This window comes from Tachysurus vachellii, chromosome 9 (genome assembly GCF_030014155.1).
Source record: "Tachysurus vachellii isolate PV-2020 chromosome 9, HZAU_Pvac_v1, whole genome shotgun sequence".
NCBI classification, from domain to species: domain Eukaryota; kingdom Metazoa; phylum Chordata; class Actinopteri; order Siluriformes; family Bagridae; genus Tachysurus; species Tachysurus vachellii.
In genome coordinates, this window is record NC_083468.1 from 4,089,265 (window position 1) to 4,113,852 (window position 24,588).

The window sequence follows — 24,588 nt, forward strand, 5'->3', positions numbered from 1 at the left end:
ATATATATAAAACACTTAACCTTAATATTTTAATTAAGATCCAAACTGAGCCTAATGCATCTTCATGATCCTGAGCATAGTAAAAGTCTTACCTGTGGGATTGTGTTCATACGGTTATAACGCTGCACCAGTTCATCTTTAGTTGGCATCCGGTGTTGTCCTTTACCCATTCCTGTACACACAAAGACACACACACACACACCTGAGCTATAATATTCAATATTTTTATATAGCATTTCCACTGAAGCCCATGCATCACGTTATGAAGCACTTATGATGGATTAGAACGTAGTGTGATTGATGGTATTACACCAGACATGAAGATTTCATAAGCCATAACATCTCATGACAGTTTATACCTTCTTTCCTAAAAATACACATTTACACTGTTTCCTCTTCTGCTTTCCATCAGAGACGTGGGTTCAGTGTCTGTGTGTTTCAGTGTTTTGTGTGTTAGCAGGAGCATTTAGTTCACATATGATGACGTGTTTGTTGGTTAAATACACGAAACAAAAAGAAACTGTACAAACAACAGAACTACTGTAACAAACCCTGACCACAATGGGATACAATGGGAAATAATGCGGTGATGTTATGTTTTTGGGCAACACACATCCAACAGCATGGCACCGGAAGCACATGATGTGAAACAAAGTGTGCAGGACAGAGACGCATGGAGCCATGACACGATTCCGGCTGAGGATCCTACCTGAATATCCGAAAGATATGCTGGAGATGGGGCTGAGATAGATGCCCTTCCCATAGGCTGCCCCATGCAGCTTGGGTTGAAGAGAGGAAGATCGTCGGATATTAGTCTAGCTATGAATGTCAGTCACGGTTCATCTGAGGTTCTAGTCAACCTACCGTTAAACTGACATGATAGTTCTAAAACATCCAGACTGGCAATGACCAAATGATATGTGCACCCTTGATCATCACATCCATACATTTTACTTTACTAAGCTGTTGCACAAAGATGGAATTATGCTGTAGCATTACAATTTCCCTTCACTGGAACTAAGACCTAATCAAGTTCCAGCATGACAATGCCCCTGTGCACAAAGCCCCTGGGAACTATAAAGACATTTACATTTACGTCATTTTACGTTCTTATCCAGAATGCCTTACCTTTTTATCAATTTTTTTTTTTTTTTTACAACTGAACAATTAAGGGTTAAGGGCCTTGCCCAGGGGCCCAGCAGTGGTAGCTTGGTAAGACACCACATTCCTGTACTCTGATGTTGAGTGATGATCCCTTGAGATCATCAAATTTCACTTGAGAGTAATTACTGGCGTGACCTTTAAAAAGGGGACAGATCTTTAAAAAGGGGACCAGGAACTGGTAAGTGTGAAGTTGACAAAAGTGTGTTAAGCTTGACATGGTGTGTTAAGTTTGGAGTAGAAGAATTCAAGTGTCCTGTACAAAACCCTGACTCTGGCTCAAACCCATTGAATTCCACACTCCAACATCTAGTGGAAAGCCTTCTGAGAAGGGTGGAGGTCAGTAACACTTTAAAAAAAATCTGGAACTGGTGTGATGGTCATGTTTCAACACAAAATATGGTATTGCATACAATATTAAAGTATTTACTTTAGTCTTTCTCTCCATCTTGCTCAAGGGCACCTCAGTCGTGGCCGGCCCGAGACTCAAACCCACAACCTTAGGGTTAGGAGTCAGACTCTCTCTGAATTAATTAATTCACTTTATTTACTTTATACACATATTTAGGTCTGTAAAGCATCTGTAAAGCTTGAACATGTGTATAATATTTAGAGTTAGCACAAAAAAATGGCTCTAATGACCTGAAACAGCACAAGGCCGTTTGTTTCTATCAAAGTCCACAACCCAGGCAGCTAATCTGTACCCAGGACCCAATCACCTTCCGGTATGATGATACATACCTGTAATTTGGTATAGGAGGCGTTGACTAGTCCATTTCTCAGAACAGAGTGCCAGTTCTCGATATGAGAACCACTAGAACGGTAAAGGGATAAGTATGTGAGTGTAAGATCTGGTTATATCACTCAATAAATAATTATACAACAACTAGAGAGATAGAGTTTCTATTGCGATTTAACATCCATCTGTTCTTCTCACACATCAATAAGTAGAAATTTTTAAACAAGTATCAACTCGTTATAGGACTGTTTCAGGAAGTTTACGAGCATCATCTGCTGTGTTAGAAGGACATAATCAAAAATAAAATAATGTGCTTGCAATAAAGAAATAGAATGTTTATATTCATTATCCATCTACGGTTGAAACTGAAAATTAGAGAATTAGAGAAGATTTGCCAAATTATGGTTATTATTATAATTATTATTAATATTAATATTATTATCAGCATGTATTATATAGTAATAAATTAATTAATTAATGATAATAATAATAATAATAATAATAATATTACTAGCAGCACGTATTAAATAGGTGTTATACACACAAATTATTATTATTATTATTATTATTATTATTATTATTATTATTATTATTATTATTATTATTAGCAGCATGTATTAAATAGGTTTTATACACACAAATGATTATTATTATTATTATAATTATTATTAATATTCATATTATTATCAGCATGTATTAAATAGTAATAAATTAATTAATTAATGCTAATAATAATAATAATAATAATAATAATAATACTAGCAGCACGTATTAAATAGGTGTTATACACACACATTATTATTATTATTATTATTATTATTATTAGCAGCATGTATTAAATAGGTTTTATACACAAATGATTATTATTATTATTATTATTATTATTATTATTATTATTATTATTATTATTATTAGCAGCAGCATGTATTAAATAGGTTTTATACACACAAATGATTATTATTATTATTATTATTATTATTATTATTATTATTATTAGCAGCATGTATTAAATAAGTGTTATACAACCATATTATTACTATATATAAGTTTCAGATCCAAATAAACATTTCAAGTTTAAAATAAGCTGAAATTGAGTATGCTTACCTACCTATACCTTGGTTAATTTATATTCAAATTCAAGACAAAAAAAGAACGAAAGCATCTAAGACTTTTTATTCTGGTTAGCTTAAAATTGGATTTATAAACATTTTCCACCATTAAAAGTTGTCTGATAAGGAAATAAAACTGCTCACTGAAATGCAAAGGTGCTGCCGTAGAGCTTCTTAGCTGTCCGAAACCGAGCTTCTTTGGCTGGTGGGCTGCTCAGGAGCAAGAATTGATGTGATGTGTGCATAAACTTTAGCTGCTGCTCAAACAGAGACATAAACAGAGCCCTGATTCAGCAGGTAATAATTAGTATATAGTACACAAATAGTACACAAGCATCAAGCTTAATGAAATATATGGGAATAAATTTGACAGTGAATTTCATACCCTACTCAGAGGCAGTTTGACAATATGAGACCTGTTACTGGATATTATCCTGCAGAAGAACGTAATCAGAAACGATAGAAAGACTAGTTTGTAAGATCGTCAAATTGTGTATGGAAATATATACATGAAAAATGTAAAAGTATATACATTAAAAGTATTTAAGCCACTTACCACTGTAGTAGAGGATGAGCCAGGGGGTCCAGTTTATCCATTTGTTTCTTTATCTCCAGGTAGGATCCCTGATAACATTCACAGAGTCACAATTACACAAAAGACCACAACAAAGGTAAAAGTCTTTATTCTTGAGAGTATGAATGTCACCAAACACTGCCTCACATTCCTCATAGTACTGATACACCAAAGACATATTATATTATTGCTTGTACTACAGTTACACCTAATATAGAGTCTATCATCCCACATCCCACATCCAGTATACTCACTCCTAATAGTAATTCCATAGACACTTTCACTCATGGTACAGTAACACCAAAGACATACCCCCTCAACCCTTACACTAAGATTTATAAGCTGGACACAATCACTCAGTGGGCAAAGACATGCCCACTACTTACTTATAGTAGTTATAACATAGACACACTCACTCAGGGCAAAGTAACACTAAAGACATTCAACCTAACCCCTAATAGTAGAGTTACACCAGCAGTTATAACTTAGACACACTCACTCATAGTACAGTAACACCAAAGACATACACCCTCACCCCTAATAGTAGAGTTCCACCAGTAGTTTTACCCTAGACACACTCACTCATATTACAGTAACACCAAAGACATACACCCTCACCCCTAATAGTAGAGTTACACCAGTAGTTATAACATAGATACACTCACTCATAGTACAGTAACACCGAAGACATACACCCTCACCCCTAATAGTAGAGTTACACTGGTAGTTTTACCCTAGACACACTCATTCATGGTACAGTAACACCAAAGACATACACCCTCACCCCAATAGTAGAGTTACACTGGTAGTTTTACCCTAGACACACTCATTCATGGTACAGTAACACCAAAGACATACACCCTCACCCCTAATAGTAGAGTTACACCAGTAGTTATAACATAGATACACTCACTCATAGTACAGTAACACCAAAGACATACACCCTCACTCCTAATAGTAGAGTTACACCAGTAGTTTTACCCTAGACATACTTATAGTACAGTAACACCAAAGACATACACCCTCACCCCAATAATAGTAGAGTTACACCAGTAGTTTTACCCTAGACACACTCACTCATAGTACAGTAACACCAAAGACATACACCCTCACCCCTAATAGTAGAGTTCCACCAGTAGTTTTACCCTAGACACACTCACTCATAGTACAGTAACACCAAAGACATACACCCTCACCCCTAATAGTAGAGTTACACCAGTAGTTATAACATAGATACACTCACTCATAGTACAGTAACACCGAAGACATACACCCTCACCCCTAATAGTAGAGTTACACTGGTAGTTTTACCCTAGACACACTCATTCATGGTACAGTAACACCAAAGACATACACCCTCACCCCTAATAGTAGAGTTACACCAGTAGTTATAACATAGATACACTCACTCATAGTACAGTAACACCAAAGACATACACCCTCACCCCAATAATAGTAGAGTTACACCAGTAGTTTTACCCTAGACATACTTATAGTACAGTAACACCAAAGACATACACCCTCACCCCAATAATAGTAGAGTTACACCAGTAGTTTTACCCTAGACACACTCATTCATGGTACAGTAACACCAAAGACATACACCCTTCACACACATTCACTCACTTATATACCAAATACACTCTCTCAGTTAGTACAGTTACTTACAAAAGGGTTAAAACAAAAAAAACCTGTGGAAAATGTACAACATATGACAATGTTGGGTCATCTCTGAGTGTTACAGACCTGTTAATGACAAACTGCCATACCTGGGTCATTTCCCGTATGGACATAACACTATCAAGCGCCTTCTGAAGTCTTTCATAATTTTTCTTCTGTGGCACATCATCCATGGACAAACACACAAGATATAAACACAAAGAGCAAATATCGGTACAGTGCATAAACAGATTAAACTATATACTGTACATAAAACATAATTTTGGATAAAATTAGTAGATAGGAAAAGATAGAACGGCATCATATAACAAAACAGTTGAAACAACAATCAGTGTTAGATAAGAGATGTATAGTCACCTTAGGGTTAAACGCAAGTGTTTTGGGGTCATTGGGGTCGACTACAGAGGGATATGGCTCGAATATGATGCTCTTCCGAGGAGACTCTAGAGCAGCTCTACACATGGCTACTAGAAGATCCACAACCTGTATAAAAACATCCAAAAAAAGACAAAAAGAAGACACAATACAGTCAATCTGCCTCACAGCGACAACGACACACTGTATGTGAGGTGGTTTGGGAAAGCAGGTCGGACTGTAGGACTGTATATGTAGAAGAATTTTGATCATCTAAAGGTTGTATTGAACAAACGTTGTTATTTAATTGTTGGCTTGACTTGCCTGGTGGGAATGAATTCTCTTCACAGGGAGTTTTGAAATGTTTTCTTTGTCTTCACAGCAGGTGTGACAGATGGAAGGAGTCACAGACGCTGTGTCAAATGTAAATGCCACGGTCACGACCACCTCATGAAACGCCTACACGCTTCTGCCTTCAGATCAGACGTCCTGCCCACGCACACGTCTGCGCGTCATCACAGTGCAATCATCAATGACACCGAGTTTTTCTGTAAATGTTTATTGCAAGGTCTTGTTGCTAAGCTACTGTGATCTGAGCTGTGATTAATAATTAACCATTAATAACTGTTAAATTTGGTGCTCATATTTGGTGCTATATGTTTTTTCGCTGTATTGCTGTTTACTGTAGGACAGGGTAGGTTGTGACTGAGCCTGCTTTCTTCCTCATATCATCTAAGCTATTGGGTTTTTCTCCTTGTCATTGTCACTCATGAGAAACTTCAGTCTAAACCAAGATTTTAGTAAATCTGCTTTGTATCTTTGAATTCCTGAACGCAAACGCTATACAAATAAAATCAAACTGAACTAGATTAAATTCAAAATTACTATGTTTAGATCCCAAATGTCTGTTCCTGAACCATGAACCTGGATTAATGAGGAACTGTTAACCAGTCGGATGAAACGTGACCGTCTTTACCATACACAGACACCTTTGTACTGTATATACACATAAATCATAAAAACACTGTTCTATAAACTGTTACAGTTCATTTACATGTCTGAGTTTCATCAAACTAGCTTAGCTTTAAATGTAGCTACGTTTAACCGTTTTTGTCAGTACGATAAGGTTCCATTCCAACCGGCTCGTAGGACATTTTCAATCAATAGAAACAAAGGGATTATTACGGAAGTCCTAATAGGCCATGCATTATTATATCTTTCTCTGCCTTGTTTTCTTATCATATCGACATCACGAAAATCCCCACACACTCTTCACCGTCCAGCCATCTAAAAAAGATACGAAAGATTCTTCACGAAGCCGACAGACTCGTTAAGAATCAGAACTGAACTATACCAAACACACACTTAAGCCCACACACACTCAACTGTGTGAACTGCACTGGACTTTAAGAATCAATCACTCACTCACTTGCTGTTTTGCACACCGCATTTCAACACCTCATCTCAATACTGCTGCTATTACACAAGTATGTATATGTACACAATGTATTGAACATGTTCTTATGGATGATCATGGATTATTATTATTATTATTTATTTATTTGTTTTTTCTTTCTTTCTTCTATTCTCGTGATCACAGCCTGATTTTCTCCTGCTGTCAACATTACTTAATTTTTCTGTTTATTCGGCATGAGAATATGTTCTAGAGTCAGCAAAAGCGCAGTACGCAACATCATGGACGATCACATAAGCTTTTATTTTGATCAGAGATTCACTCAAACTGAAATAGGTTTATGTCTGTCAGCGACCGATAACTTTTACATGACCGAGCCACTTGGACCAAAATATACAACAAAAATGACATCATGAGAAAATTAAGACACGATAACGAGAAAACAACTGTTCTTAATGTATGTCAAGATCATGACAAAATAAAAATGTAAAAAATATATAATAATGCATAAAATATATAATAATGCCTCTTAAGACTTTTATTTTATAGCCGGAAATTTTTTTTTTTTTTTTTTTTACCTTTGTTGGGAAAATATTGATTTTAGTGGTCAAAGATAAAATTTTAGATGCTTATGAACAAGCATTTTTTCATAAGCAACAGAATTTTTTTATAATACAACAGAAATTGTATTAATATCACCATATAATTCTAAGACATGAAGAAATATATATCTTTTGTACTTTTCTATGAATATATCACCCTTAGTATTCTAGAGAAAAACAGAAATGCTGATAAAACACTGCAAATTCTTATCCATTGAGTGTCTAATTTCATTCGAGCTTCATATTAACTTTTATATTCACTGTGGAGTGAGACATGACAAAAGACTTTTAATGCTGAACATAAACACATAAAAACAGGCATAAATTATATATATATATATATATATATATATATATATATATATATATATATATATATTTTTTTTTTTTTTTTTTTTTTTTTTTTTGATGGTAGAAAAATGTAAGATGAATTAAAGTAAATCCAAATAGTTGCCTGAAATGATTCCTCGGACTAATCCTTCACTTCCCTACACATAGCTGTAGCTAACTATAGTTAGGTTTGTGGTTTGACCGTATCCTGTTATATAGAGTGTGACGTGTCATTAAATGCATATAGAGACATTATGAAATTATGTACATAGCTAAATGATGATAGTATCAATATTTCAACCAATGTTCCCACGAATTGCTGTACTGTTTATTGTATAAATGTTTGTTTCATTACTTTTGCCTATTACAGTTTGGTTTCTTATCATAATAATAATAATAATAATAATAATAATAATAATAATAATAATAATAATAATAATAATAATAAGAGGAAACACTGAACAGTGCTTATGCACCACGTGATACACGTGCATGTGGATATACAGGCATGTTAGATGTTTAGATATTTATGTGTTAGTGTGTACCTCAGCTCCTGTAGCCACCTCTTCAGCTGCCCCTGACATGACTCCCAAAGTGTAAAAAGAGAACACACACAGCTCTCTGGTGCACACAGCAGGCTAAAGAAAATGACCACAGCTATCAGAGAAAATAACACATCCCTCCTTTATTATACAATAAACCGCTTTACAGTAATGGATGTGATGTAGGTGTGGCATATGGTGTGTGTGTGTGTGTGTGTGTGTATGTGTGTGTGTGTGTGTGTCAGATACCTTGAGCATGGAGCCATTTTGAAAGACGTGCTGCTCATCACACACCACACAGTACTCGTTGAGTGTCGGGATGCGCTGCTCAGAATACTTCATTATCTGAACGAGGGAAAGAAGGAGAAAAGGGATTGAGGGAATCTGCACACTTATGTAACGACACAAAAAAAAAAAATTGTAAAAAAAATGTACAGTCTTCTGCCATCTGAACAGTTTTAATAAATAAATAAATTCATGAATAAATTAATTAAACCATTTAAATGATACACTAAATAAATAAATAAATAAAATGAAAAATCTATTTTTTCTTGAGTGCTTTTTTTTTTCTTTTTCTTTTTTTTTCTTCTTTTTTTATTTTGCCTATAAAAGAAATCTGGTGTAAGGAATATAGATTGACTCAACTCCACCACCCTAAAGATAACTGATATAAAATACTGTTCATGTTTTTTGTGTTTCATTCTTTCTTTCATTCTTTCTTTCTTTTTATTTCCAAGCTACATTTATGACTATGTAATAAAGATGGTGTTTTTCATTTTTGTTGTTTATTTTTGATCTCACATTTGAAATTTGAGATATTTTTTAAATGATTGTTTATTTACAGAAATCTGATTTTTGGTAAACAATTTAGAGCTTTTATTTATTTGTTTTCTTGTTGATTTTTGGTGCTTTTTTATGCTAATTGAACCAAATTTTGGTTTAATAAATAACACCTGATGTAGAGGAAACGTTTTAGTTCATTTGTTTCTGCAAGAAAATCAGATCTAGAGAAACAAAAATACATTTTTCAAGGCAATTTGAATGTTTGTTTTGTAAAAAAAAAATTATTTACATTTTTTGAGTGGCACACTCACAATTCCATATATTATTATTATTATTATTATTATTATTAATATTATTATTATATATATATATATATATATATATATATATATATATATATATATATATATATATATATATAGTATATATTATTATTATTTTTTTTTAAATGAAAGCCTTTCATTCAGTAGTGTTCCTATTATTCTGCCTGTAGCGTCTTATACATCTTCGCTGCCTACATTCATACTCTAAAGAACGTCTATTAGATTTCACATCACAAACACACAGATGAGTAAACTGTGAGGTGTCCAGGATGATGTCACACATCACTGATGATTCGGACAGATTTATGGCAAATCATCATGACTCATGCACATGACTTTTTGAGTTAGAGGTTCATTAACACAATCACATGATTTAAATCCATTGCGTGCTTGTGGGAAGATGGAGTTAGTCCATGTGTGGGTGAAAATTTGGATTGATTTGCTGCTGTAAAGCTGGAATCGAGTAAGTACCTGCACTAAGAAACCGTACTCCAGAGTGGGGATGTTCTTGCAATGGCCGCCCGCCTGGGATGAGAAAAACAATTCAATCAGCTGCCGCGTGGTAATCTGCGCCGGGGCCCTGCCCGCCGGGACTGCCACAGTCTGATGGGTCAATGGAGACAAAGCATTATGGGAAAGGGCGCCAGCTAGCCATGTTAGGCAGAGGCAGACGAAGGGGGGAGACAAGCTTCACGAGGGGAACCTGGAGTGGCTTTAAATCATCTGCTGTCAAAACGGCTTCATCATAACCCACTTTCATCCGTGAAGAACCATGCGACTGGAAAATTTCAACTTGGCAGCACAGACATGTGTAGAAGCTTCAAGTCTTTTGGTCAGTTTCAAACAAAAAGAACATCCATTATAACAGAAATATATATGACGCTGTAGACTACAGTGGCCCATAAGAAAAAAAAACAAAATGAGGCCGCAAATCCACAAACATAACCGCAAAAACAACAGCAAAGCAAAAACACTCACAAACAAGAGAAATAAAGAAAAAGCAATGTGTCAAGAAAAATACACATAATAACAAAGCTACAAAGAAACACAATCTGACAGCAAAACCAAAAAAAATCAAACAAAAAAGACAACAGAAAAGCAGCAGAAATACAATAACGAAGCTAAAACCAACAACGGAAAAAAAAACAACAACAGAAAAACCACAAACACAACAGAAAAGCCTTTAAAAACGACATGACAGAAAAACTAATAACGCAAATTGAATCTTATTCTGAAATTAGTTTAGATGACTGTGAAATAATACAAAAACAAAACAAAACTAAACTAAAAAACACAGCAACACCACACACACACACACAAAAAAACCCATTAAACAAATACAAAAACATAAATGTGAATATTGCAAAGCAAAATCTGATGCACTACAGCATTATATTTTCAATCATATAATGTAGATTTCCCGGACAGTTGTTACCCATAATTTGCACATTACAGTATATCTAATGTTCAGATTAGTTTTGTATTGGTCATTGCATTGGGATTGTGATGTCACTGTACTGAGTAATGTTCACATATAGGACATAAAAAAAAAACAAATGTTCTTCTATTACATATATCACAGGTTCAATAAGAGGCTCTCAGTGTTCATGTTGTTGTAATTTAGTACACTGCTGTAGACAAGAGATGGTGTGTGTGTTTGTGTGTGCATGTGTGTGTGAGTGCATTAGCTGACCTGGCTGTTAGGGGGATAACTGAACAGCTCCCCCTTTGGGTTCTTCATGGTACAGGAGATGGAGCGGTTCATCAGCCGGGTCATTCTGAGCTCAGGCACGTTCAGTTTCCCTTTCAGTGCCGTCTCCTGGATCAGCGGGAAACTGGGAGATCTATAGCATGAGACAGAGACATCATTAAATGGGATCATCAATAAATGGGATTTTCCTTTTCTAGAGCATTTTACCCAAATCATTTAAATGATGTATTTGCAGAGGGTCTTGTGACCATTACTGTAATAATCATGATATCTTGTATAAGATCATTACTGCGTTTGAAAAGCATACTTAGCTACCAAGTTAAAAATTGTTAGATAGTGATTTGGGTCTCTTCTAGCAGATCTGGCAACCCTAGTCACAAAATGAGATCACGTGACAATGAAGATTTTATTTAATGCATTTATTTATGGCCGCAAATCTCCAGTCACTGTACCACAAAGTCGACCGTAGGTGTTCCTACTACCGGTTACCATAGTAACAAAGTTTCTAGGTGCACACTGTCCAATAAACGACGAGGTAACTTCGTATGTTTCATGCTGCATGTTCTACAATGTTGTTTCACTTCAAGAAGTTACAAGAAAAACATGGCAAATAGCATGAAATAAAATGAACAAAAAAAAGGAATTAGAAAGCAGTCGTCATACTTAGGGATGGGGGAGAAGATGCTGAGGCCTGCACGGAACTTCTTTATCGTCCCTCCAGCCTTGAACCAGCTGTGCCTCTTCTCCTGCTGAACTTTCAGGAACTCATTACTCAGGTGTTTCCATTGCTGAGAGATGAAGGTGCTCAGAATCCTGAAGTAAAAAACCCCACCATAATTTATGTTCTAACTAGCGTTTTAACTCAAATAAAAATCAAGAACTTTGTTATGTTTTTTTACATAACCGCACAATTTTCACTTTCTTGATTAATTAAATAGAAGTTGTATTAATTAAATAGAAGGGGGATGTGGTATCCTAGTGGTTAAAGTGTCGGACTACCGATCGGAAGGTCACGAGTTCAAAATCACAGGTCCACCAAGGTGCCAATGTTGTGTTGGGCCCCTGAACGAGGCCCTTAGCCCTCAATTGCTCAGTTGTATAAAGTGAATTAAAAACGTAGGTCACTCTGGATAAGAGTGTCTACTAAATGCCAGAAATGTAATGAAAGTTCCTTTTACTCTCATTATTGGTGTTCTTAACAATAAATCGCTGGTAATAGTTTAGCGAATTTCCGTGAGTAAGATCTAAAAGTACTTTGCTTTATTGGAAGAAGTCTCCAGTTTTAGTCTCCAGCTCTTTGTATCAACCAGAGGTAAAGCTTTAACTACTTCCATTGGTTTTCCACCAAAAAATATTACTGTGCATTGGGAAAAAGCATACTACTAAAAAACTAAAAGATTGCACTGCAAAAATAAACCGATATTAAAATTTTAAAATAAAAGTGAAGTAACAATTTAGACTCAGTGTGTAAATTTGAGTAGAGGTCATGCATCCATGTATTTTTTAGGTTACAGTTATTACTGTACAGGATCCTGCTGCTGGCCACCAGGAGGCTAGTTTATGACTAATATACAGTACTGAATGTCGTTTAAATGATTTCCAAGGATCGTATCGACCACCTTTTAAAATCCTTTCTTACAGTTGTGTAATCATTGACAGATTTGAAAAACAATCAGCTCTGGGATGGTAATTCCATTTCCACAAAATTTTCCCAATATATCATGCAGGTGAGTGTTATTATTCCTTACTTATCAGGCAACTGCTGTGAAATTTATTAGTCTGTAGAAGGTTAGAATGGGAAGAAACGTAAATCGATTAGATTGAAGGAACGCAGCCCACATTTTCAGGCCAATTTTAACTAAATGAAAATGAAGCACTTGAGGGATCTCAGAGAGCATCTCAGAGAAACACATAAAAACATTTGTGTGAAAAAATATTTCATTTTTCTATGAATTTATCGTTTCTAGTAGCAAAAAAAACCCAAACACTTATGACAACTACAAATTCTTAAAGAAACGAGTGTCTACTTTCAAACAAGCTTCATGTTAACCACAAATGTGGATTGGAACACAACAAAACAGGAACAAATCCCATTTTTTTTAAAGACAGAACTCAAATACAGAGATGTCTTACTTCTTGAGCTGAAGTCCGAGACTGAATCCATCTTTATTAGAGGGTTGAAATACTTCAACTGATGGTTCTGTAACGGATGAAATGATAAACACTGTAATGCACCAAACACACAGTGTACATACACATACTGTACATCCATCTAATTGGCAGTTTATTAACCTCCATTTACACTAATGCTTGATTCCAATGACAAACATCATGGATCTGAACACGTCATGGATCCACAGGCTGATGAATATTTCCTGCACAACATAGTATTTCCATTAACATGAGGAACAAGCAGGAAGGTTGTACTGTATAATATCTGAGTTCCAAACCCATCGACAGTTATTTCTATGCGGTATTAAGATAGTCATTTAATTATTTTTTTTTTTATTAGTTTGTTCGGTTACTTTTGTTTATTTGGATGCAAGAAGCTGAAAGGCTGCACTTGATGAATTGAATGAATAAATATCATTTTAATCATTTTTTTTTTTGGTAGATAAAGTGTGTTTATTTGACTTTTTTGTAGATTTTGTGTGAACGTGTACAGGATTTCTGTGTATATCTTGCATCACTGGGTTTGGATTAAGGACCCTTCAAATACAAGGTTTTCATTTCAATAGGTTTCCCAGTCCAGAATTCCTGCTAAAAGCGCTATACAAATAAATTGAATTGAACTGAACTGAATTGAATTATTATGGACTGAGGCAGTGATGACTGGTTGTGAAACGTCAGTGATAAACCCTGTCAATCATAGTGACACTAACCAATCACGTGTCTGCGAGCTCATGTAAGACGTAAGATCATTTAGAAGTAGCGTAAGAAGCAGTTTGAAAGCGTGTTTCGTTAGAAATTGACTTGTCAGACCTTTTCAATCAATACAAACAAACTAATAAATTTATGACTGTGAGTCTGATCTAAAATAAGCTTTTTGTACTTTTTTACTTTTTTAACTCTGACGTCTCAAAAACATTCAGTGATGAACATGGGCAGAACTTCAGTTTTTTGACATCTGATTAAAACAATCTTTGGTCCTTATAAATAGGAAAATTGGGGGTTTGATCCATCCCAGAACCAAATGATTCTTGCTTGAATGTTCCTCACATCTAGAACCTATTGAGCGTCCTGTACGATTCACACACAGACAAATTCTTGCTGCTCTGAAGATAAACCAGCCTGTGGAGTATCTTACCAGGTCCATCCAAGTACTGCGAGAGGGAGAAGCGGAGGCGGAGGATGATGGGCTCCGTCCGAATGACCTTCCATGCTGTCGCAACTTCCTCCTACAAGCCACATACAGTATATAACAGAACAACAGTTACTAATGATTACACACTAGAAACTTCAATACAAATTTGAATACTGCAAAAATCACAGAACTACGCACATCCAGGAAGCTGATGTTGATATGAAGGTCGATATCCACATCGTCGATTGTGCCGTATTCTCTGTTTGGTGCAGAAAAAGAATTATACGATGGAGAAAAAAACAGTGTCTGTGATTATTATTTACTTTTTACTATTAGATTGGATCTTACACTCTTAAAAGAAGGGTTCCTTATGGTTCTGTATAAAAAAAACACAGAGTTCTATATAGAAGCCATAGAGAAAATAGGTGAGAAAAATCCTAAAATATATTACTGTAGTGAAATAACCAATGACAGGACGTGAACCAGGGAAAAACACACAAGTGGCAACATAAACAAAAACAACAGAAAATGAGTTTAAAATATATATGCAAGATTGCCCTCTGGTGGTCTGGCATGGAAGTGTCCCAAAAATCCGAGACAAAAATGAGAGGAGTTTTGTTATCAAAATCACTGTTGTCACTGTTATCAAACCCAGACAATTACGTCATGAGACAATATCGTTGATTGTTATTGAAATAAAGAAATAAAAACGCACTAAATCATTATAAAAAGCACATTCAAAATTGGATTCATTGGGTTGCTTCAAAATGGTTGTAGTGTATATAAAGAACCATGTTAGGGTTTAAAGGTGCCCTTCCACACAAAACCGTTTTTACATGTATTTTTTGATATGTGTTAGGTCCATATGTGTTTGTGTTGTGTCGTGAATGTGAAAACGAACTGTTACCTCCCCGGTCAGTTCTAGCCACTTAAAAGAAATAAGGGGAGAAATCAGGTCAGTTGGAAAAGCTGGTCACTCTGACGTCAGAGTGACTGAGCTCATTACTATTCATGAGCTCTCCCACTTGAGACCGCGCCCCCAGAATTCGTGTAGCTCAGTGAGTTTCCTATACAGCAAGGATGGCTGAACGTCAACGGGCTTGTGAAGAAGCCATTCTGCCGCAATTCAAGGTGATTGTAAAGAAATTTCCTGTAGCCTAGGCTACTTATTGCGCTGGGTGAATGAATAGTCATGCTCTCATATCCTAGCGGTTAGCCAATCGGAGCCAAGCAGCAGAGCTCATTTGAATATTCATGAGAACTGGCGCAAATCGAGCTGAGTCTTCCTGCAGGCTTTCTATACCACACTAGAATGGCTTGAAACAAGGTAACCAAGGCATTATTTCCACAAAAAAGAGTTACAGAGTCCATGGTAAACTTCAGACATTACCACAAAAGTAATGAAATACGTGTGGCAGGGCATCTTTAATAAAAACTCTTTAAAAAAATAAAGGTTTTGTGAAGAACCAAAAAGAGGCTTTTGCAGTTACACCATAATTAGAGCCATTTTTAAATCCCCAAAAGAACTATCATTAAATTCTTCCCCTTTTTCCTTCATCTTAATGCCATTTCTATAGGTGACAGGACCTTTTTCCATTATACCAAAGAACGTTCATGTCAAGAAGCTTCTATTGTCATTTCAACCCTATATAGCTGACGCAATACATAATGAAATAAGACAACGTTTCTCCAGGACCATGAAGCTACATAAAACAACACAAAGCTAAGGGCTTAATTAAGTTCATTCTAGCTACGTTTCATGGACGTTAATCATTGTTGAGTCCAGCATGAAAAAATCTGACTTATGCTTGTTAACTGTTGTTTTCTGATTAAAATGAGAAAAGTCCTATAATATAATAACAAGAAGCTTATCTCCTAATAACAACATGTTACAGTAAATGGGATGCTTTTCTTGTGATTAAGAGATATTCTCACTTAATAGCAAGATGTTTTTCTTAGGACAACGAGATGTTTTCTAGTAATAAGATGATTTTATCTAGTCGTAACCAGAGGATTTTTCTTCATGACCAGATGTTTTATTTCTTGTTCAACAATTTGCTTTAATCAATAATTAAACCCTATTCTCCTACCAACAAGGTACATTTATTGTACCTAAAAAAATCATTCTCAAACCATTTTCTTTTACTAAAAAGTTGTTTTCATTTTATTTATCTATTCTCATAATTACAAGACCCTTTCTCACAGCAACAAGATGCCTTTCCTGTAATAATGATATTAAGACGAGGAAGGTTTTTTTTCCTTGCCTAGCATCACTGATCTTCCATGTTATTAAATCCAGGCCTGTGTTTATTTGCGTATTAACACACAATACGTTTTTAGCCTACTTACTAATTAGTAACTAATACTCTGGCAATCCAATATATTTGGCTTTGAAATTTTAAAATGAAATGAAATAAAATCCATGACAATCTGTAGCCCTTGTTGTTGCCGTTTGGTTGCTCATGGACTCTTCTTCCAGTACCTGACTGATATGGCACTGTCTGTGTAAATGTCTTTCACAGCCTCGATGTCAGCATCCAGTTGGGGATGGCGGTACAGATCGGCCGCACAAGTCCCCTGTGGATGGAAAAAACCAAACATATTCATTATAATGTTGTGACCACATCATTGTTCTTCCTAACTATTCCAGGTATTCCAGATATCAGCTCATGCTGACTGGAAAACGCTCCAAAATCTGAATTTGCCAGATATTAAATAATGATAATAAGTAAATGTATTGTATGTAATATATATGTATTTCGAAATATAATATGTAATTATATATGTAATATTGTACTTTAAATGAATTTACAGTTAAGAGAAAGACCCATCTCTCATCTGATGACCGGTGCTAAGACAGAACGCTAACTGTTTTTTATAAATATATTATATACATTTTATAGTATAGTATATAGTATATAGTCATTATATATACAGTAGTATAGTATATAGTATATAGTCATTATATATAGTATAGTATATAGTATATAGTCATTATATATAGTATAGTATAGTATATAGTATATAGTCATTATATATACAGTAGTATAGTATATAGTATATAGTCATTATATATAGTATAGTATAGTATATAGTATACAGTCCATATATACTCACATTATTTAGAGTATATAGTCATATAGAAATATCCATTAAATACACTACAGACAGTTGTGGATAAAGTGGTTAAGTCTCTGGGTTGTTGACTGAAGGATTGAGGTTTAAGCCCCAGCACTACCAAGCTGCCACTGCTGGGCCCTTGACCAAGGCCCTTAACCTTCTGTGCTCCAGTGGTGCTATTATCATAGCTGACCCTGTGCTCTGACCCCAACCTCCAATGTTGGGATATGTAAAGAAAGAATTTCACTGTGTTGTAATGTATATATCACAAAATAAAGGCTTCTTCTTCTCCATTATAAACTTTATTGAATTGTTTTTTCCTACATCTTAGTTTTATGTTCTTATTATCTGATTTTTGATCCTCTTGCTTGTTTCTGGTGTATAATTACAGATGTCATTTCATCCTCCCTACCGGTATATTGACTGTAATTAAAAGAAGGCCTTTAAAAGTAAGTGCACACATAACACCGCATGTCAGTCCATCAGGTTAAACTATAAACGTTATACGTAACAATTTTCTCTTTGGCTTGCTTCAGTTGATGGCTGTTTACCTGAATTCCATAGAGAAACTGCTCGGGCTCATTCTCTCCATCTGATTCCTCATCCGTCCAACACTGGCCTTTTATGTCCTGCACGAAATATGTTCAGTTATTTCCAAGATATATTTCAAACGGTCTTGATAACCAACATTAAGCCAAGTCTCAGCAAGTGAAAATAAGAAAATAAAAGAAGAATTAACAAATAAGCTTAACTTTAAGCTACGCCATACGGCCAAACGTTTATGGACACCTGACCATCACACCCGTATGTTGTTTTTGTACGCTAAGCATTACAATTTCCCTTCACTGGAACTAGGACCTGCGCCAGCATGACAATGCATCTGTGCACAAAGCATTATCTATAAAGACACACTGTACCAAGTTTGGAATGGAAGAACTCAAGCAGAGCGTCGACTGAACCCCAGACCTCCTCACCTGCTCTTGAGGCTGAATGAACACAAATCCACACAGTCATGCTCCAAAATCTAATGGAAAAGAGAAGCCTTTCCAGAAGTTATACTAAGAAAAAAGGGGGTTAAGATGAGTATTGAGATGATTAAAAAGCACTTGAATGTAATGATCAGGTGTTCACAAACTTTTAGCTATATAGAGATAAGTCAAAACAGTCAATCTTGATTTTTATGAGCACGAAATGGCCAAAGTGCAACTCTCTCTTATGAACTGCTAACACGGGCTGTTCTGTTTAATGTACTAATACATGCCTTAAAAGTGAAAAGGAACATTAATAAGCTGCATGTGCCTCAGCAGCATTCAAAACCAAGCTACGTTTCTGCAGTCTTCAACTGTTCTGTTGTTGGTGAATCTGTGACCACTGCACTCTCAGCTGCACTGCTTAGCTGATGGACTGGAACTCAGCGTGATCTCCTCTGTGTAGCTAATCTGCCTCTGTGTTTGACGTGTTGTGAGGCACGAGGCATTCTGAGATGTTGTGAGGCATTCTGAGATGTTTTTCTACTCACTAGAATTGTAACATGGGTATCTGAGTAACTGTAGCCTTTCTGTCAGCTTGAACCAGTCTCTCCATTCTCCTTTGACTTCTCTCATCAACAAGGTCTTTCCATTCACAGAACTGCTGCTCGCTGAAGGTTTTTTGTTTATTGCACCATTCTGAGTAACCTCTCGAGAATGTTCTGTGTGTAAAGCCCAGGAGATCAAACCACCATGTGTCATGCCACGTATCTGCATGATTTAATTCTCTGCACTGCTGCCACACGATTGGCTGATTAGTTAATTGTTTGAATAGCTAATAAAGTGTTCAGTGACTGTACTTACTATTTGGTTGAGGCATGGTTAGGATTTGAGCTTGTGATCTCCTGATAGATAATAGAGAAACCACTGAGGAACCCAGTGTTTTAGAGGTTAATACTGTACGCCCTCATCGTTCACTTTAGATACAGTAAATCATCTGTTATCGTCTTTGCAGCAGTAAAGTCAATTTAAGAGGATGTGAAAGCATTTCGTATATACATGACCCCAAGCAACCCCGAGTTTATTAAAGATGCAGTTTTACCATTGAATCAGTCATTTAGAGATAAAGCTCTGACAGGTTTGGGCTGTTCCCATCCATTTCACATCGAACCCCCCAACGGCATGGAACAGACTGCTTAGATCAGACGGAAGCTCTGATGCTTCTCTATGGAGGCAAAACTGTGGAGAAAGAAACAAGGTAAAGCAAAGGAATCTAAAAATGACACCTCATTATTCTAGAGGAAAAAACATTTACCAGATCAAATTAGAGCCGAGCTTGAAACAAAAATTTCCCGATCAACATTTCAGGGATGATCTCATTTCTCTCTGTTCTGCTTAATCATACCAGTTTATAATCACTCGCTATCTCTGTCTTTGCTTAATCATCGACTCCGCACCTTGCCATGTATCTTAGCAACAGCCGTTTCTGGCTTGTGTAACTGTTTCATGAATCATGCCAGAGTGTGTGGGTGAGAGGCTGTGTACGTGTGTGTGTGTGTGTGTGTGTGTGTGTGTGTGTGCGCACATATATGTGTGTGTGTACGTGTGTTTGTGTGTGCATGCATGTACAGTATATGTGTGTGCACGTGTGTGTGTATGTGTGTGTATGTGTATGTGTCATGAGTGTGTGTGTGTGTGCGCGTGTGTGCGTCTGTGTGTGTGTGTGAGAGTGTGAGTGTGTGTGCAGTTAATTGTGTGTGTGTGTGTTTGTGGGTGTGTGTGCGTTCATGCTTCTACATGTTCTAAATTAGTTTTGAAAGACATTTCCATATTTTAGCAAAAAATCTTTTATTATTATTATTATTATTATTATTATTAATAAGAACTAAAATAAGCATAGATCTCACAATAGAGAGCAAAAAAGAACAATAAGTAAGAATAAATGTGACAAAAGTTGACAAAATAATAAGTATAACACAATTTTAAAAATATAACGTGTATAAATCACATGTGAATTTGTGTATATGTATCTTACCTAAAAACTAGACTAAAATTATATTTAAATATCATTTGTGATTTTTTTATATATATATATATATATATATATATATATATATATATATATATATATATATATATATATATATATATACGTATATATGTATATATATATATATATACACATATATATATATACATATATACGTATATATATATATAATATTGGGTATATTGGAGTATAAAGATTTCTAATATTTATTACAAGATTGTTTATTTTTTTAACCTTAGCTTACATCACAGTAGAATATTATTCATTATTTTGATTTATTCCAATAAACCATGTATTTTTCACATACGTCTTGTGCAATGAAATATTTAGACAAATCTGTGATTTATATCAGTGTTCGTTTCTTCATTTGATTGATGCTTTAATCCTCATGTTTGATCTGAATATTAAGCCTTCAGCAAACTCTTTAATACATTTAAAAAATAACAAATAAAAAAACAAATTTATGGGTTTTAGTGATTAAACGCTTATTACAGAGTTACTAGTCGAACATCTTCAATCTTTTTCCTCTTCATCTTTTCTGATCCGTCCATCCCGTAGTTTCCTTTACTTCTAATCCCTTATTCTAATTGACTCTGTTTCTACCCAGAAAAGTGCCATCTAGATTAATTCATGAATTTTTCCATGACTGTAAAGCTCTATCATGGATTGTAAGAGTACATAGACAAATGCTGCACATTTTCCTCACAATGTTAGGATTTAACATGTAGAAACATATTTGCATATTTTCATTCTATTCATCTAATTGTGCATCAACCTGTCCTTCTGCCTCTTCCATGTCCTTGACACATCGGCATCTATCCTTGTAGACCGGGGTGTGTGGTAGCCTAGTGGTTAAGGTGATGGGCTACCAATCAGAAGGTTGTGGGTTCAAGCCCAGGTCCACCAAGCTGCCACTATTGGGCCCCTGATCAAGGCCCTTAAACCTCAATTACTCAGTTGTATAAAAAAAAATAAGATAATGGAATTCACTCTGGAAATGTAAATGCATAGAGCTCTGACACGTTTGCATCACATACTGATACATATAGCACATCAGGGATGCTGGCAAACACCCCCCTCCCCTCCCGCCATCATTCTCTCCTCCTCCCTGTATTTATCCCTCTATCTCTTACCTTCATGAAAAAGATGGAGGGACAGGCTCTTTGCAGTCCCTCTCCTTCAATGGACTTTCCTCCAGTGATGCCTACTTCTCCTCCTCTTCCTCTTCCTCCTCCTCTTCCTCTCTTCTCCTGGTTCACAGTGATGCTTTCAGAAAAAGATCTAAAATGTCTGAGCAAAATTAAAAAATGAGGAAGTAATCTCCGTTGTCGTGCTGTTTTAATGGTGATTATCGCATTCTGGTTTGCTCCAAATGTGTGTGTGTGTTTATCTGTTGCAGATCTCAGCTACCAACGCTGCGTTATTCTTTGCCTGACAACACAGAGCAGGCTGAGCATGCGCAGAAGGAGCCAGTCTACAGGATCATGTGATCTACAGTTGACCGGCTATGCAGGCTGAGAGAGAAGGGGAAGAAAAGAAACAAATCTCTCTCTCTCTCTCTCTCTCTCTCTCTCTCTCTCTCTCTCTCTCTCTCTCTCTCTCTGTTTCTCTCTCGCTGTCTCTCTCTCTCTCTGTGTCTCTTTCTCTCTCTCTCTCTCTCTCTCTCTCTCTCTCTCTCTCTCTCGCTCTCTCTGTGTGTGTCTCTGTCTCTCTTTCTCTCTCTCTGTCTCTCTCTGTCTCTCTCTCTCTCTCTCTCTCTCTCTCTGTCTATCTCTCTCTCTCTCTCTCTCTCTCTCTCTATCTGTCTCTCTCTCTCTCTGTGTCTATCTCTCTCTCTCTCTGTCTGTCTCTCTCTCTCTGTCTCTGTCTCTCTCTCTGTGTCTCTCTCTGTCTCTCTCTCTCTATCTCTTTCTGTCTCTATCTCTCTGTCTCTCTCTCTCTCTCTCTCTCTCTCTCTCTCTCTCTATCTGTCTCTCTCTCTCTCTCTCTCTCTCTCTCTCTCTCTCTCTGTGTCTATCTCTCTCTCTCTCTCTCTGTCTCTCTCTCTCTCTCTCTGTCTATCTCTCTCTCTCTCTCTCTCTCTCTCTCTCTATCTGTCTCTCTCTCTCTCTGTGTCTATCTCTCTCTCTCTCTGTCTGTCTCTCTCTCTCTGTCTCTGTCTCTCTCTCTGTGTCTCTCTCTGTCTCTCTCTCTCTATCTCTTTCTGTCTCTATCTCTCTGTCTCTCTCTCTCTCTCTCTCTCTCTCTCTCTCTCTCTCTCTCTCTCTCCCTCTCTGTCTCTCATTGTCTCTGACAGGAAACCCTCATTTACACCGCACAAACACTCTACTGTCTACTGTATACATTTTAGAAGTGTAGCATATTTTTAAATGCAACATTAACAAACTTTTCAATTAAAAAAAAATCTGTTTCCAAGTCGATGATAAAAACAATGATAAAAGTGCAAAACATCTGCTCACTTATTTACTACATTTACTACAAGTTTGGAAAATAAATTTTTCATCTTGAAAATGATTTTCAAGGTACTGTAGCCCTGCCCGTCTTCCACGACTGCCTACCTAAGCAAAGCTGCAAGTGTCGAGTGCATGAAGTGTTCAACGCTCCAAACTTCTTTTTTTTCTGTTTTTTAGATGTGCTTCATACAAATACTTAAGGTGCACTTCTTCTTCTTCTTTAGAGTTGAAGGTGTTTCAAAATTGCATGCATTTGAATTAAAGTGTAGGTGCATCTGAGCCTTGATCTTCAAGATTTTAGGAGAATCATGAGATTTATGTGCACAACTGCAATATACTGTATATAGCCAACGCACTGTAGTATAACCTTATCTGAACTTTATTCAATTAACTGAAGTTCCCACACACGTGGATTTCTTTATATAGACATTATGATGAAAGAGCTAACAGGATGATCTAATCTAACCCAAACAGTTAGCACTGGATTTCCATTTGCACAGGACATGCAGTGGGATTGATTATAATGCAGACTGACAGGCAGGGGTTTGCTCTGATAGTGTGCGCTGATTGGATTTCAGAGACAGTGAGAAGGCTCAGGTGAGAAGTACACAAGGTGACTAGAGGTAATGATTCTGGCTAAGGACGGGGCAACATGGGTAGTGGGAACAGCAGGAACACTGCCACGGTTGCAGTGAGCAGGTGAGTAAAACCACATGCTTTTACTAAAGTAAAATCAATCCTTGCTTAAAAATTATTGTTATAATATTTGTGGCAGTTTTAAAGCAATAATACCTGCACCAACAGCTACACACAGGTGAGTATATGAGAGTATCTGATCCTGTCAGCAGGACGCCTTTATCTGTTTAGAAGTAAGCTGACTGAAATTTTGAAATATGCAATACATACGTGTGGAATACCACAAATGTAGTCACACCCTTAATTTTATGAGAAAGGAGTGGTGATAGCTTCGGTGATTCATCTTTAAAAGAATGTTTATAGCATTCAGTAATTCTCAAATATGCGTTCAATGACTTGGATAATGTAAAATTTTTTTTTATAGAAAGGTAAATGCAGTTATTGAAAAATAACATTAAAATGGCTGTTCGGACACAGTTACACAATTGTAATGCTGCATTAGAACACAAGAGGGAGCTTTTGCAGCATAAATTTGCAATAAAAAAAAGGCAACTGGTTATCAGTATGGAGATAAATCACAGGTTCTCAGTCCTGGTCCAGGATCACAATGCGACTTTCATGCAACAGTCAGATTACAATGCGACTTGCATGCAACAGTCAGATTACAATGCGACTTGCATGCAACAGTCAGATTACAATGCGACTTGCATGCAACAGTCAGATTACAATGCGACT

At 36.2% G+C, this 24,588-nt stretch overlaps 1 protein-coding gene across 2 annotated transcripts in view; it reads right to left on the reverse strand.

The window, feature by feature from the left end:
- LOC132851579 (protein mono-ADP-ribosyltransferase PARP6) overlaps positions 1-22,184 on the reverse strand; it is a 26,106-nt gene extending 3,922 nt beyond the window's left edge. Inside the window, exons 1-20 of one of the 2 annotated variants that reach the window (XM_060878548.1) lie at positions 21,898-22,184; positions 19,817-19,953; positions 18,298-18,375; positions 17,109-17,203; positions 14,825-14,885; positions 14,630-14,720; positions 13,456-13,522; positions 11,986-12,135; positions 11,305-11,455; positions 10,083-10,136; positions 8,755-8,850; positions 8,509-8,601; positions 5,621-5,746; positions 5,353-5,418; positions 3,566-3,633; positions 3,395-3,443; positions 3,154-3,266; positions 1,903-1,975; positions 710-779; positions 93-172 (exon numbers count right to left, since the gene is read on the reverse strand). In XM_060878548.1, the coding sequence (XP_060734531.1) occupies positions 93-172; positions 710-779; positions 1,903-1,975; positions 3,154-3,266; positions 3,395-3,443; positions 3,566-3,633; positions 5,353-5,418; positions 5,621-5,746; positions 8,509-8,601; positions 8,755-8,850; positions 10,083-10,136; positions 11,305-11,455; positions 11,986-12,135; positions 13,456-13,522; positions 14,630-14,720; positions 14,825-14,885; positions 17,109-17,203; positions 18,298-18,375; positions 19,817-19,831 (1,596 nt within the window). In that variant the 5' untranslated portion in view covers positions 19,832-19,953; positions 21,898-22,184. Of the gene's footprint in view, positions 1-92; positions 173-709; positions 780-1,902; positions 1,976-3,153; positions 3,267-3,394; positions 3,444-3,565; positions 3,634-5,352; positions 5,419-5,620; positions 5,747-8,508; positions 8,602-8,754; positions 8,851-10,082; positions 10,215-11,304; positions 11,456-11,985; positions 12,136-13,455; positions 13,523-14,629; positions 14,721-14,824; positions 14,886-17,108; positions 17,204-18,297; positions 18,376-19,816; positions 19,954-21,897 lie in introns of both variants that reach the window. The other variant, XM_060878547.1, reaches the window with a different exon arrangement.
- Positions 22,185-24,588: the final 2,404 nt, after the last annotated feature.